This window comes from Typopeltis vanoorti, chromosome 2 (assembly GCF_054136105.1).
Source record: "Typopeltis vanoorti isolate ZY-2024b chromosome 2, IOZ_Tvanoo_1.0, whole genome shotgun sequence".
In the NCBI taxonomy this organism is placed as follows: domain Eukaryota; kingdom Metazoa; phylum Arthropoda; class Arachnida; order Uropygi; family Thelyphonidae; genus Typopeltis; species Typopeltis vanoorti.
In genome coordinates this window covers 49,022,564-49,039,358 of record NC_143550.1, presented here as the reverse complement: position 1 = coordinate 49,039,358, position 16,795 = coordinate 49,022,564, and the positions used below count along the sequence as shown (strand labels likewise).

The 16,795-nt window shown below is 36.1% G+C and overlaps 1 protein-coding gene across 1 annotated transcript in view; it reads left to right on the top strand.

The window, feature by feature from the left end:
- The window catches only part of LOC150108995 (WD repeat domain phosphoinositide-interacting protein 3), a 118,019-nt gene that overhangs the window by 57,974 nt on the left and 43,250 nt on the right, over positions 1-16,795 (top strand). The window contains exon 6 of the mRNA XM_090411260.1: positions 9,367-9,557. Within this exon, the coding sequence (XP_090267386.1) occupies positions 9,367-9,557 (191 nt within the window). The remainder of the gene's footprint in view (positions 1-9,366; positions 9,558-16,795) is intronic.

Below are 16,795 nucleotides of genomic sequence, written 5' to 3'. Positions count from 1 at the left end.
ACATCCAGCCCATCCCAAAGATAGGTGATAACAGTCAACCAACAAACCATCGACCAATTGCTCTGACTTCTGTTCTCTCTAAAATTATGGAGACAGTCATCAGCAATCAACTCTGGAACCACCTTGAGATCTATCAACTAATCACTGACCAGCAGCACAGATTCTGCCACTTGCAATCTATTGGTGATCTAGCTTTCACCACCCACTTCTGGACTCAAGTCATGGAAAAATTGGGAGAAACTCGCATGATTTTCTCCTTGACATTTCAAAGACACTTGATCAGGTTCAGCACAGGGGCTTACGTAGCAAACTGCCATCCTATGGGTCTGCTTTCCACACTCTGTAACTGGATTGCCACCTTTCTCACTGGTTGCTCACTGTATGTCATGGTGGACAGATTCCTCTTCTCAGATTTCCCCTCCAATGCAGGAGCACCCCAGGTTTCCTTCTTTCACTAATGCTTTCCCCCTTGTATATAAATGATCTACTCTCACATGCCTTCAATCCTATCCATAGCTTTGCTGATGACAGCACACTCCGTTCATCCTTTTAATCTGCTCTGCTCTTCACTTTCTCTCTCTCTTGAGCACTGCAAGGATTTGACAGTCCTTGCAGTGCTCAAGTATTAGAATCCTCAAGATCTACCATGACATGAAGTCTGATCTCCTAGCTATATTCCAATGGGGCTAGGACAGTATTGTAGACTTCGGTGCCACTAAACTCAGCCCTGTCTGATCTCTCACCAGAAAGAACTTGCATGCCTCCCTCTTAACTTTTAACAATACCCAGATATCGAAACACGATCAGATTTCCCTTCTTGGACTAACCTATTCCTCTGATCTTTCCTAACAGGCAACATTTCAACTATAGGTTCTGCAGCTGCCAGAACCTATAGTTGAAATGTTGAACCTATAGTTTAAATATCTGATTCACAAACAAAAAGTCTTGTGACTTTTTGTTTGTGAATCAGATATTTAAAAAAAAAGTGCTAATTGCTCAAGAACAAGCTGACATTGACTTTATGATGAGGAAACTGGTTGATGTTTACAGCATGGGGATCTAAAGGTAAATTTTAAAAAGACAAAATATTTGGTGATTGGAGAAGGCAGAGATTTAGATCTTCTAGTTGGTAAAATCAAGCAGTAGACTGTTTCAGTTATTTCATCAAATTCCTGCCATGTACCCTCAAGGGGGTGTACAGGATATGATAGTACTACATGAAAAACTTACATCATTACTAACTTCTTATCTACAATTTTCCTCCAAATCAGTCTGTTACTTGTCAAGACTCCAACATTATCAGATCTTATATTTCTATTGTCTAAGGCACTTTGTATCATATCAATCCACCTATATCTTGGTCTTCCTCTGGGTCGTTTTCCTGCCAACCTGGCAGAGAACACTTGTTTTACTAATCTTTCCTCTCCCATTCTATTTAAGTGACCATACCACCTGAGATTAGCTCTGCTAATGCATTCCTGGATGCTGACAATGTCGAGTTCTTTCCTAATATCCTCATTTTTAATATGATATTGCCATTGATGCCATCTGTTCACGCCTCTAATCTTTCTCAGGACTCTCATATCTGCGGTCTCTAGTCTTTGGTCAAGTGTTTTACTTCTGACCCAGCTCTCAGATTCATAAGTTAAAACTGGATTGAACACTGTCTTGTATACAGCTAATTTAGTGTTCTGACTAATTTCTCTCTTATTCCATATGAATTTATTCAATTGACTTCCCACCATACCAGCTTTGCTGATTCTGTTGTCTATTTCTATATTTAATTTACCATCTTCAGTAAAAATCGTGCCTAAGTAGCTGAAATGTTTTACTTGTTCCACAGGTTCTCCATTCACAACACAGTTGACATTTTCAATGATTCTGCCTATTTTCATTGTCTTTGTCTTTTTATTGCTGACCTTCATACCATATCTATTACAACAGCTATTCAATTTAGTCAGAGAATCTTGCAGACTTGTAGCGGATTTATTTAGAAGTATAACATCATCCGCATAAAGCAAAGAGCTGACATTAACATCTCCAATTTTGATATCATGTTTAATACCACTTTCCTTCATAATGTGATCCATATAGATAATGAATAACAGACGGGATAATGTACATCCTTGTCTCACACCAAATTTAACATTAAACCATCTTCCTGTATTTCCTTCAATTCTAACTGCTGACTTACAACTCAAATAAAGACTAAGTATTGCTTGATATAATGCCCCATTGACACCATATAACTGTAGCGTATTGAATAGCTTCTCTCTTGGCACCTTGTCATATGCCTTTTCCAAATCGACAAAACTTAAATACAGATCTGTTATATTGCCATGCTTTCTCGACTATTTGTCATAAAGTGAAGATCTGATCCTGACAGCCTCTATTTGGTCTGAATCCAGCTTGTTCTTCACCAGCTTTTCTTCCACAATTCTTCTCAACCGTTTCTCAAGTATACTTGCATAGATCTTGCCAGGAACACTCAGTAGGGAAATACCTCTGTAATTCTCACATTCAGTTTTATTTCCCTTTTTATATATGGGTACTATGTGAGCTCTACTCCAATCATCGGGAATTTGTCCCTCTGTCCAGGCTTTCTGAACTATGCAGTGCAGCCACTGTAAGGCTCTTATACCACCATACTTCAGCATTTCTGTCGAATATCATCTACTCCTGCTGCCTTTCCACATTTCAAGCCTTTGATGGCTTTTTCTACTTCAAGTATGGATATGTATTCCTGACTGCATGCCTGGTCAGTATTTTTTACCACTGTGCTGTCATCACTGCTTGTTTCATTTAGCAGTTTTTCAAAGTAATTACTCCATACTTCAAGGATATCTCTTTCTCCTGATTTCATGTCACCTTTATCATCTCTAACTCCTTTTACAGCACTGTTTCCTCCATTCCTAAGCTTCAACAACTGCCAGAATATTTTGCCACCTTCTTGATATTTATTTTCTATATATACAAGCGTTCTTTGCCAAGATGCCAGGAAAATGACTTAGAGAGATGACCAAGATGTAGGTGGATTGATACAGTAAAAAGTGTTTTAGAAGACAGAAATATAAAATCTGATAATATTGACAGATAACAGGCTAATCTGGAGGAAAAGTGTTGATAGGAAGTTAGTAATAATGTAACTTTTGAGTTACTTAGGATTTATTATTTATAAGTCAGGAACATGTGAGAAAAATGTAGGTATTCTTGTCAACCAATCCCATAATGCCATTAACACAACTGTGAATGGTTTGTTAGGGGAGTCAAGACACAGCAGAAAACCAAGAAAATGATACTCCAAATGATACTAGTGTTCTGACGTATGGGGAAGAAGGATGGACATTGAATGTAAAGCTGAAAAGTTGTATAAGAGCTGTAGAGATGGATGGCTTATGATGAAGTATGTGTAATCTCGCTCTCAGAGTTTGGAATGAGGACCATCTTGGAGACTGCAAATTTGCAAGAAAATTTGGCCTGCCTGGACTGTATATTTTTACAGTAGTATTGTCATGTTCAATGGATGCTACAGGAGAGATGGCCCAGGCGATTGATGAATTGGTCATCACCACCAGGAAGACAGAAGAGAGGATGATCTTGGTTTGAAGTGGAGAAGAGGAGTTGTAAAGGCAGTGCAAGTTAGTGGTTGCAAGAAGGTTCCTTTAATGACTGTTCACAGTGGAGAAGAGGATTACAAGGAAACTAATTTAAAAGTAAAGTAAAAAGTAAGTTATATTTCACAAATAGATATTTTTCACTCTCATATGTTTTTTAATTATGCCCTGTCTGGAGTTTATATGATCAGAAGTTTTTCATTCCACCCAGCAGCTTATAGGACATGTAAAATATCACAAATGTTTCTTTGTGTGTTTTTTTTTTGGGGGGGGGTCCCGCCCATGAAAGGCTATTATAAGCCTATAGTATATTTTGTACCATGGGTGGGCTAAGGATTTTTTTTTGTCATTTGTTACCATTTTATATATATTTTTTATGTAATTTTATTTTTATGTAGTCCAGAAACCCTGCTCTAGAGCTAGAGATCAAACATAGAACTTTTTTCAAGTCACTTCAGACCTCCAATAAGCAGGGCTGTGGTCTCAACTGATGAAATTCATCTCCCACCTAAAGACAGTCACAAACATCCTGCCAATAGTAGGAACCCACGACCTGTTGGTTGGAGAGTAGGTATGCTAACTACTCAGCCAACCAGGCTGTCAATTATTAAAACCAGGGTGTGTCTTATGTGCAAAAGGTTGAAATTTCAATTAGAATTTTGATTGGTCAAAAAAAAATGTGTGTGTGTATATATGCTTCTACTTTCACCCGTTTGTCATACGTGATTTTGAGTTAAATATATATGAAATTTAAAATATAGATAATAACTAATTTAGGATGACAGTGGTTACGTTCTGTATGGTGAAATGGAATTAATGCATTTCATTTAAAACACAACAGACTGTTCTCAACAGCTTGAATTTGCGCAGCTTGATAACAATGATTGACAAGTCACACATCCAACGGTCATTCAAATGCAACAGAATTAGTGATATTCTAGTGTTTAAGATTGTTTTTAGTTTCAGCAGTTAGAATTTGAAGGAAGTACAAGAAGGTGGTTTAATGTTAAATCTGGTGTTAGACAAGGATGTACATTATCCCTTCTGTTATTCATTATCTATGTGGATCATATTATGAAGAAAAGTGGTATTAAACCTGATATCAAAATTGGAGATGGTAATCTCAGCTCTTTGCTTTATGCGGATGATGTTATACTTCTAAATAAATCTGCTACAAGTCAGCAAGATTCCCTGACTGAAGTGAATAGCTGTTGTAATAGATATGGTATTGAGGATCAGCAATAATAAGACAATGAAAATAGGCAGAAGCAATAAAAATATCAACTGCATTGTGAATGGAGAACCTACAGAACAAGTAAAACATTTCAGCTACTTAGGCACGATTTTTAGTGAAGATGGTAAATTAAATATGGAAATAGACAACAGAATCAACAAAGCTGGTATGGTGGGAAATCAACTGAATAAATTTATATGGAATAAGAGAGAAATTAGCCAAAACATTAAATTAGCTGTATACAAGACAGTATTCAAGCCAGTTTTAACTTATGGATCTGAGAGCTGGGTCAGAAGTAAAACACTTGACCAAAGACTAGAGACCGCAGATATGAGAGTCCTGAGAAAGATTAGAGGCGTGAACAGATGGCATCAATGGCAATATCATATTAAAAATGAGGATATTAGGAAAGAACTTGACATTGTCAGCATCCAGGAATGCATTAGCAGAGCTAATCTCAGGTGGTATGATTACTTAAACAGAATGGGAGAGGAAAGATTAGCAAAACAAGTGTTCTCTGCTAGGTTGGCAGGAAAAAGACCCAGAGGAAGACCAAGATATAGGTGGATTGATACAGTAAAAAGTGCCTCAGAAGATAGAAATATAAGATCTGATAATGTTGGAGTCTTGACAGGTAACAGACTGATTTGGTGGAAAATTGTAGATAAGAAGTTAGTAATGATGTAAGTTTTTCATGTAGTACTATCATATCCTGTACACCCCTTGAGGGTATATATCAGGAATTTGATGATGATGATTTTTTTTTATCATTAACCCATGACTTAAAAGTCACACTATAGATCAAAAAAGCATCACTACTTTTTAATTTGTACATTAATGATATAACAGAAGATGTGTGTGTGCACGAAGGTGGGGGGAAGGACGATATTCATTTGTTAGCTAATGCAAAACTGGGAGAGATAATTCTTAAAGGTGATATAGATATCTTGCAGGATGATTTAAATAATTTATTTAAGTTAAGGGATATTACATCCCATATTGTTTCATAGCTGAATAAGAAACTCAGAGTTTCATGCTGAATATAGAAACTATATAAAGTTCGGCGAGTCCAAGTGTAAGCAAATACCTGGATAGTGCAACACTGAGGCAACTCGTAGTAAGGGTGGAGCAAGCTCTAATCACTATTCTTGGTATTTACCCATAATGTGAAACTCAGCTCCTAGGAGCTGTATTACTGTTCTACATTATGAGAAAAGGTCACTACCTGGTCTGGGTAGTGACCTTCTGGCATTTTGTTGACATGCTTTTGTCATTCCTTTTTCCTGTTTGCTATCTATTATAATTTACCGATTGAGGTATACTTTTCATATACAGGCAGTCTCTGGGTTACGGATGACCCGACTTACAGTGTTTTGTACTTACGAATGGGCTCCCAAGTTCACCATAAGGATAATTAATAATTAAATGATTCAGTTAATAATTCGGGAACTGTGTCCTCAATTCTGTGATGATTTTCGTGGCTTCACAGAAGAAGAAATCACTGAAGCCAGAAAAGCTTGGTGGATAGTGCCAATGCACTGCAATTGAAAATCAATGAAAATGTCATTGACTTACTAGAATCCCATTTACAAGAATTAATTTGATTTCAAATTAATTGAAATAAATTTATATAGCTTCAAATAAATTGAAGCTATATAAATTTGTATTTTGATGGTGATTATCCTACCCTTTAGATGGAAAAATTATATATATATATATATTTTTTAGATTTTTCTTGGCATTCTATTGCTTAGTTAGAAACTAATTCTTAGTTTTAGGGTTTAAAATTAATCATGACTTATTTCTAAAGTGTCCAATTTCTGTTATTTTTTACTGCCATTTTAATGCCTCAAGATATGTACTTTTTTGATTTCTTATTTGTGTTTTCAGACATTTTTTTCATGTGGTGACCACCTGCATGAGGCGTTTTGAGTGCCTTTTCCTCATTTGTACTCTACTTGCAGACCCTTGATTTGAATTCACAAGTCTTCTGATTTTTGTATGTATACATGTTTGATTTATACATATAGTGGACTATGTAGGCCCCCAAATCACCTCGGTGATTGAAGCATTTCTTCTCTGAAAAATTGCTTCGAAGTTTGTAAAGAATTAAAGGCTGACTGAAGCCCTTAATTCTTTGACTGAGCCTAAAGCAAAATTAGTCCAATTTTGTTATTTTCATCCCTTTAGCCAAAGGAAGAAAACCACAATTGTTTTGTTGAATCTTTCAGCATATTTAGTACATCCATCTATCATGAAATGATATTTTATTTGCAGAGTGGCACTTTTTTGTCAAGTCACATGACAAGAGCCCATGTGATAGTGCTGGAAGAACCATTAAATGATAACAAAGACAAGGTCACAAAGGACTATTTTAAACCATCACTGCAAACCATGTTTGACTTCAGTTCTATTAACATCCATCCTTCTATACGTTGCTAATGTCTTTTTTGAATCCAGTGAAGACATTGAACATGAAGGCATGCTGCTTGAAGATAATTTGAAAAGCAGCAGAAATTAATGAGAAAAATGTTGCTGTCCACTGTTCTGCTTCATAGAGTGAAGTTTTTAGCCTCAGCATCAAGGGTTATTTCCATGACTTGAATGATTGTCTGCCGTGTTTAAAATGTGAAAATTTATTTACTGTAGAATTGCTATTAAATTAACAAGATCATACACATCCTTTAGAAAAATACCTTGTTAATGTTGAGTATCAATTATTTATATTATATAGCTAAGTAAAACTGGTTAAAATAGAACAATTTTATAAGCACCTCAACTGCAATGCACCTTTTATTTGCATATCCGAGCAATACAAAATTACATTGCCCACATGGCTATGTTACTAGTATAAAAGTAAAAAAGCTGTTTTTTAAATGTTTTGTACTGGTGACATGTAACAAGTTTACTTCACATCACTCTCAGGAAGTCCTAAAAATAATCTTGATAAGTGGATGTACACTGAGTATGCTGAAAGATGAAGCAAAAAAAAATGCAGTTTTCTTCATTTTCAAAAAGCTGAAAAGTTTGCTTTATAGTGACTATCAAGAGTATCACCTAAAAATTTCAAAATTTTGCCTCCCCCACCACCCAATTTCCAGTTTTAATGTTAACAGTTTTTAATATTCGCAAACTTAGAGGTAATTTTTTTTCATACACTTTAGTCAAGTTGATTTGGAGCATATATTCTGTTACATGCATACATAAAACACACCAAAAAAAACTTTATGCTTCTGGATATACCCTGGAGGTATACACAGTAGAATATAAAATTTGGGAAGTTTATTTTTCACTTGGTTAGACTATAATAAATTTAGTTCAATCCTTTATCTAAGTGTAAGCAAACAAAGTTTGCTCCTGAAAATATCTTCAGGACTGGGATAAGGTAGTGCAACACCAGGCAACTCCAAACAAAGGTGGACCAAGCTCTCATGTATCTCCCATAATGCACAGCACATCTCTTTGCGGACATGTATACTGCTATGCATTAAGGGAAGGGCCACTACCCAGACCTCAACCTTTATTGAGGTCTCGTCAGTGGGAGGCAGATCCAAACGTGTAGATACTAAGGCAGAAGCAATAGGAGAGGTCATATTTACCTATAGGAGTTGCCAACAGGTGTACCACCTTATTATTGAATTACTCTGGATTTAGAGAAAGATGTTGGAAGTTTATTTTTCACTTAGACTATAATAAATTTAATCCTTTATCCAAGTGTAAGCAAACAAAGTTTGTGCCTGAAAATATCTTCAGGACTGGGATAAGGTAGTGCAACTTCGAGCAGAGGTGGACCAAGCTGTCATCACTCCTATATCTCAGTATCTCCCATAATGCACAGCACATCTCCTTGGAGACATGTATACTGCTATGCATTAAGGAAAGGGCCACTACCCAGACCAGTTTCAACCTTTATTGAGGTCTTGTCATTGAGAGGCAGACCCAAACGTGGAAATACTTTAAGGCAGTGCAAAGATACTAAGGTAGTGTTACACTACTTTACCCCAGTCCTGAAGATATGACCTCTCCTATTGCTTCTGCCTTAGTATCTCCACGTTTGGGTCTGCCTCCCACTGACGAGACCTCAATAAAGGTTGAAACTGGTCTGGGTAGTGGCCCTTCCCTTAATGCTTAGCAGTATACATGTCTGCAAAGAGATATGCTGTGCATTATGGGAGGTACTGAGACAAGGAGTGGTGAGAGCTTGGTCCACCTTTGCTCGGAGTTGTCTGGTGTTGCACTACCTTACCCCAGTCCTGAAGATATTTTCAGGTGCAAAATTTGTTTGCTTACACTTGGATAAAGGATTAAACTAAATTTATTATAGAATATAAAATGGGGCAAAGATCACTGCTTTTAGCACCTAAAAGCAGTTATTCATTTCTGTTTAGATTATAAGTTTCATTGTCAAGTTCAAAATATGTTTTAAATAATAACTAATTACTATCTTAAAATTTCTTCTTAGTTATGTGATGTATATTTAATTTGGAACTCAAACCTTATTTATATATTTAATTACAGGTCTCTGTGTATTGTGTCCAAATAGTAACAATTCTCTTCTGGCATTTCCTGGTCGAAAAACAGGTCATGTGCAAATTGTAGATCTTGCAAACACAGAAAAAGCTCCTTTGGACATATCAGCCCATGAAGCAGCCCTAAGTTGCATAGCACTGAATTTGCCTGGTACAAAATTAGCAACAGCTTCAGAAAAAGTAATTCCTTCATTTTAAGATTTTTTAGGATTTTGTAATATCAAACATGAAGACATAGAATGAATGCCTTGTTTGTTGTCTGATAATTTACAGATTACTTAAATATTCAACAAACATTGATTTGAATTACTATTCTTGTAATATCTTTAGTTAACTGAATTAGCTGAACATTTTCACTCAAGTATAGCACAAATGTATCATTAGGTCAAGAATGATATTTCAAATATCAATGATGTTATTGATATTTGAAAACAAAACTGATGCTTTAATAAACAATTAATCCTTATTGGATAATTTTCATTGCCTGTGTGAGACCACCACCTGTTTATTTCAAGGCTTGAAGTGGCTTGAAAAGTGCAGTATTTGGTTCTCTGTAGCAGAAGATCTAACCCTTAATGACCTTCATATTCATTTACACATGCGTGTAAATAAGTTTTTGGAACCCTATCTAAGAAATCATTTTTAGATGATATAGAATTCTAATATTTTATGCATTTATACATCTCATACAGTCTTCATAGCTCACTCAATAATGACAATGCCCTTTGTTTGAAAAGATCTGGTTTCAAATCCCATCTAGAATGTAAAGAAACTTTTATGAGAGGTTTTTAATTTAAAGGGAGTTAGCCTTTCTCATTATACATGTCAAAATGGCAGGGTTGTCCTCCCTGGAACTTGGGTCCTTCATCCTGCAAGATAAACCAACTAACCTGAGAATACATGCAATTGACATGTGTAGCAGGCTTGCAGGTAGTATTAAATGATTGAGGATAAGATTAGATTTCCTCACCATGCTGTGGACTACCAAGGGATCTGTGCTTTCACCCACTGTATTCCTCCTGTACATAAATGACCTTATCTCACTGGTCTCAAATCTTATCCATCTATACTTACTGTATTTGCCGGCTTATAGGATGCATCCCCTTTTTGTACATATTTTTTTTTGGAAAAAAAACTTTATCACTGAATATTATAATGAATTTACAGTATTTCAAGTATAAAGTAATAAGTAGGTCTACTTTCAACAAATACCTAACTAACTAGGAAAGAGTACCCAAACCTCTTGAAACCTCTTCTAAATCAGAATCTGAGTCCTCATACAACAAATTGTCCTCTGTACCATCCAGTGCATTACTAATTCCACACTTTCTTAAATGATTTAACCACTGTCTCAGTTTTCACAGCATCCCATAAAGCTTTGACCCACTCACAAACTTGCAAAATGCTAGGCTTCTTCCTGATGACGTAACATCAAAATCTGAAGACTGCATTCAGCTGTTCCACTTCTCCTTCATAAATCCCCTAAATGGTTTAGTAATACAAACATCTAAAGGTTGAAGCTGACTAGTTAGACCTCTTGGAATTACATCTAACCAAACACTTTTAGTGCCCTTGGAATCTACAGTTTTGTTTCAGGGCACATCAAAAGTCAATGGAACCTCTTCCATGTTCCTATTTGCGCAAGTTCAAAATTTTCTTGTTTCCTTGCGTTAATAACGAATTGATGAAATTCAATCTTTTTTTTTTTTCTTCATATTCAGCTGGCGTCTTTTGTGATATTTTTGTTTTAGTCCACATACATAGCTGGTTTCTCTTCATGAATCTTGAACACCATGATGTTGATTCAGTAAAGTTGGTGATCCCTCTGTTAGTGGCTATTACTTTCACTTGATGAATAATCATTTTTGTAGATACTGAAAGTCCTGCTTTTCTGTGGTCTAAAATCCAAGTATTCAGTTCTGCTTCAAGTTCTGGCCATTTTGCAGTTCCACTTCATAGGTTATGTTTACTGTGAGTTACTTTTTTTAAATCCTCTTCCTGATTCTGCCAAGTTCTTATCATTTTCTCAGTTGGGAGTGGTCCGAAATGCCTCTCTGCAGCCCTGTTTCCATGTTCTTTAGCATACACAATCACACGTAGCTTGTGTGCATATTGTAGCAATGTTGATGTTTTTCAGCCATAATTTGCCAAGAAATTTAGAGAAAACTTAACGGCAGAAATTTATCACTGTTCACAACTGCGACAACAATTGGAAAATTTAAATGAACAGGACACAGCTGTGATCATCGATGGCAGCGCATGCACATTCATTGAACTCTACTTCGGTGTTTCTCAAAGTGTGGTACGCGTACCCCATGGGTTACGTGAAAGGTCTTCAGCGGGTCCGTGTCAATTTTCGGCTATGCATCACTAATGCATAGAATAAAATTCAATGCATCCGTGAAAGTCAAGATCGTAAAACGTACAGAGACATCTGCAGGCTGTGCAATATGTTTCTTAACAAACAGTGCAATTAGAGACAACTGGGATAAAAATGGCACTAACTAATGAATTGCATGTCCCCCTCCCACAGAAAATGCTGTATGACTCAAGCAAAACCATATGTTGCTGGTCCAACATATGGTTTTGTTTGAGTGAACGTGTTAAAACAAAGAAATATGTAGTGAATGTGTTTCAGACATTATATAAGGAATTCGGTTGAAGAGAATTAGCATTTCAACTGAACTGTTGGCTTGCTTTGTCATTTAGTAGCATGATCTTTTGTTAATACCGCACCAGTCATATGAACGCAGATGTCTGAAGTTTGAGAAACACTGCTCTACGTAACTGGAATGCTCTCGCATACACCGCAAGGAAGCAATAAAGAAAATGCGTAACTCGGAACAGAGAAAATTTCCAGAAATTAAAGTAATGAAAAACTGAGTATCGGCATATAAGACGCACCCTGTTTTTCAGATCTATTTTCAAAGGAAAAAAGTGCGTCTTATACACCTGCAATTACGGTATTTATTTAGCATATGGCTAAACATACAAGAAATTAGTGAGCAAAACTATATTCGGTTTTAAAACAGATTGTCATTTTAGTTGATCAAGAGGAATGGAGTTTATGGTCACCAGCATAGCTATTTAATTGGCTAAATAGCTATGCTGATGACCATACACTCTGTTCCTTTTCATCATTTGACAAACCCTATAGTTCAATCATTAGATGCTTCAAGATCTTTCAGAACCAATGTCCTAAACTCTGATCTCCTTGCTATCATCCAGTGAGATGAGAATAACTTGTGAATCTCAGTGCTACAAAACACCTTATCTCTTGTAAGAAAAAGAGTACCTGGAAAGGAAAGGAAAATCAAGATTCCTTTTATCTTACTCTTTCCATCTGAAGGTGAGTTAGCTGGTCTCATACAGAAGTGGCAGTGTTCTCCTTGCTTCAGCCGTAATTCCAAAGAACCAATCTTTTTTTCTTTTATAACCTGAATCCTGTCCATAGTACTGATGCTATTGATTTTGCAGTATTGTGTTTGTGGATATGATTTATATATTTACTTAAATATAAAGAGCTAATAAGCTTCATTTTGGCAATATAAACATTATTTAAATTAAGGGGATATTAAATCCCACATTGTTTTAAAACCGAATAAGAAACTCAGATTGGAATCAGAGAGTTTCTTGCCGAATATAGTAAACTATAAAGTATCGGCGACCACTAGCGTGAGCTAATGCAAGTGACCCTAGTACGTAGTACAATACCGGACAACTCATAGCAAAGGCGGTGAAGTTCTGATCACTATTCTTAGGTATTTCCCATAATGTAAAAACACATTTCCTAGGAAATGTATGCTGTTATTACATTATGGTGGAAGGTCACTACCCAGACCGCTTTCAGCCTTTTTTGAGGCTTCATCAGTGAGTAGCTAGACCAATTAATACCAAAATGTATAGCGAAAAGAACTTATATACTCTGCTATACGAGTTTCCAAACAGGCGCAACCATTAAGTTACTTAAATAATAACAGCATACATTTCCTAGGAAATGTGTTTTTACATTACGGGAAATACCTAAGAATAGCGATCAGAACTTCGCCACCTTTGCTACAAGCTGTCCGGTATTGTACTACGTACTAGGGTCACTTGCATTAGCTCATTCTAGTGGTCGCCGATACTTTATAGTTTACTATATTTGGCAAGAAACTCTCTGATTCCAATCTTTGAGTTTCTTATTCGGTTTTAAAACAATGTGGGATTTAATATCCCCTTAATTTAAATAATGATATATATATATATATATATATATATGAGAGAGATAAATAAATGGCAGCCATAACAACTCAGACTTCTATAAAGCCTGAGTTACCAGGTCATAACAGACCATTGATCTTAACAAATAAGGGGAATATCCATCCCATAATGGAATATGCTTTGCCTATCTGGATGCAAACATCACAAACCAGTTTAGACAAGCTTATAAAAATTCAGAAAAATGCAGCTAAAATATGTGGACTAAGGAATATAACTCCTGGAAAAATAGCAGAATTCGAATCCAACCTTGTTCCTTTAAAAATCAGGTGGCAAGAAAATCTTACCAAATTTGTAGAAAAAAGAGCCAACCTTGCACATCATAGAACAAGTGAACTTTTTAAAAACTGGAAACCAACAAACAGAATAAAGAAAAAATCAACAATGCATGAAATCATAGAAAATAAAATTCCCTTGGATTGTCCAAATAAAATAGCTGACTACCCAGAATTTCCTCCAAATCAAGACAGGAAAAATATAGTTATCAACTCTGAAATAGGGAAACATGAGAAAAAAAGCCTAGAAAACCCTGAAATCTTGAGATCATTAGCCTTTTCAAAAATAATGGAATATGGACCTGACTCAAAGATCTACACAGATGGCTCCAAAAATCCATGGTGGTTTACTCATCTATGGTTCTCATCATATAGAACTAAAAACAACTAACAGTATTGGATGCAACTCATACCATGCAGAATTAATAGCCATTAACGCAGCACTGCAATATTTGGACAAACAAAACCCGAAGTAGTATATTTTTCACAGATTCCTTAGCAGCCCTTCAAGCTATTAAGAACTGCTACACTAGCCATCAAGAAATACTTAGAGACATAGCAAAAAACATGAACAAACTACATAAGGATTCTGAAATAATTTTCCAGTGGATCCCATCCCATGTGGGATTAAAGGGAAATGAAACTGCAGATGAAGTAGCAAAAATGGCCGCAACATCAAGTGATACCACAGATTTTGATCTTTTTAAAACCACCCAAAAAGAAAATATAAAAAGAACAATTCTTCAGGACATGACTCACCACTTGTACTCAGCAGAAAATCCAGGAGCTACCATCAACTACAAGTTCAATCGCAGTGCCACTACCATGATCTCTCGCCACAAGACCAAGTTTAGCAATGACATGAAAGTCTTCCCCACCTGCAAAATCTGTAACATCGAGGAAGCATCATCAATGCATTTGCTAAACTGTATGAATATTTCCAAATGTGAACTCTATAACAACCCAGAAAAGATGCTGTATAAAATACATGAACGTCACCTCTATGATCTGGTGTAATAATACCATGAGATAATAAAAAAGGCAGGGGGGGGAATATGACTATCACTGAATGTTGTCTGTTGAGGTGCCTCTCAAAGAGAGAACTTTTTATTTTTTTTTTTATCGTATAATATTGAATGGTACATCATTTTAAAAAGTTTAAGCTATGCCGATTTCAAAAATGTATTGTGCCTGTAGCAAGCTAGTAATCGTCAGTGGAATGGTAAATAGTTTACAGAGTATTGTATTAATCAGTTAGGATATTCAGATGGATCCATATTTGTTGCTTTAACATGTTCACTGCCACGCTACTTCGGCATAGTCTGTTCCCGTATGCCGAGCAATTTCACTTCTTTAAGGTCAGTACGGTAATCTCGTTGTAGGCGGTAAGCATCATACGAGTATACTCGTAGTCGGCTTGTGCAGAGCATATACCATCTATGAATATACACAGTTTTGCTGCTAGCTCCACAAGCTAAGCATTTTCACTTCTTCGAGGTCAGTAAGGTAATCTTGTTGTCAGCAGTAAGCGTCATACGAGTATACTCGTAGCTGGCTTGTGTAGCTCATATACGAACCACGAGTATACGTCTTAGTTGGCAGCGAACGTGTTAAATGCTCTTTGGATATTAACATTTCTTCACAATGCACAGACATTGTGAAAAAAACATGAATATTCAGCAGATATTTAAAGCAATATATGAGTTCTTTCTAAATATCAACTAATTTATCAAATTACATTAACTGATAATTGAGCTTATGTCAACTAATTGCATCATGACCACAGAACAAACTAAATGTCCCTAATAATGTCCCAGATTATTCAAACTAGGTTCTGATATGTTTGATGTTTACATTGTCCAATAATTTTCTATGTATAAAGTATATGAAATACTGTTGATATATTGTACTATAGCAACTTTTGGAAATTTATCATCAGCAATATGACAAATAATTATCATAATAGATACCACTTTAATTTAAATTTGTAATTTAACACACAAGCCATTTCTCCTAATGTGTTGGACCCTTATATGGGATCTTTTTCTTTCTTTACAGGGAATGCCGAGAAGATTGTAAGTTTAATTGACTTCCTTTTTTAAATTTCACTGACCAAACTGGAAGAATGACATTATTTTGCTGTAATTAGTGACTTAAAACAGATCATACATCTTCCTAGCAGAATTTCCAACAGTCCCCTTCGTTCACCCAGCACTCTTATTAACTAGTTATCCTTCCAGGTGCTCTGTTCAGGTTGACTGTTCTTCAACCATTCCCACCCTCATATACTCTGGAATTACAACAATGCCAAGTGGGAGGACTTGTGTGACTTTTACTTCTCCTTTCCATGGTCAGACTGTTTTCATTCTTTAGACCCGGATACTTGTTGTGATCTTGTTACGGAAATAATCCATGTTGGAATGGAAGCTTTCATTCCCTGCTATGTTCAAATTTCCCACCCCATATCTAAACCATGGTTCTCCAAAAAAGTGTGCCAGGGCAGTCCAAGAAAAACAAACAGCCTCTTGTAAATGGCTTGAGACCAAAACACCACCTTCCTTCACTATAGTTGCCTGCAGCACTTGCAAAACCATCATTAAAAGGGCAGAGTATAAATTCTCAAAGATAAATGTAGAAAACTTGCTGCTTGTGCCGCTGGAAGTAGTGCCTTCTGGTCTCTTGCCAAAGCTGTTATGCATAACTTTTGTCCATCTGTGCTACCTCCTTTTTTTTCTTACCATAACAGTAACAATGTATTATTGCCTAAAGACAAGACAGATGTCCTGGCTTCATTCTTCTTTTCCAACTCCTCCATAGATGACCATGGCAAATTACCTCCTTCTTTGCCTAGAACATTGCATTTTCATGCCTCCTGTGACCTTC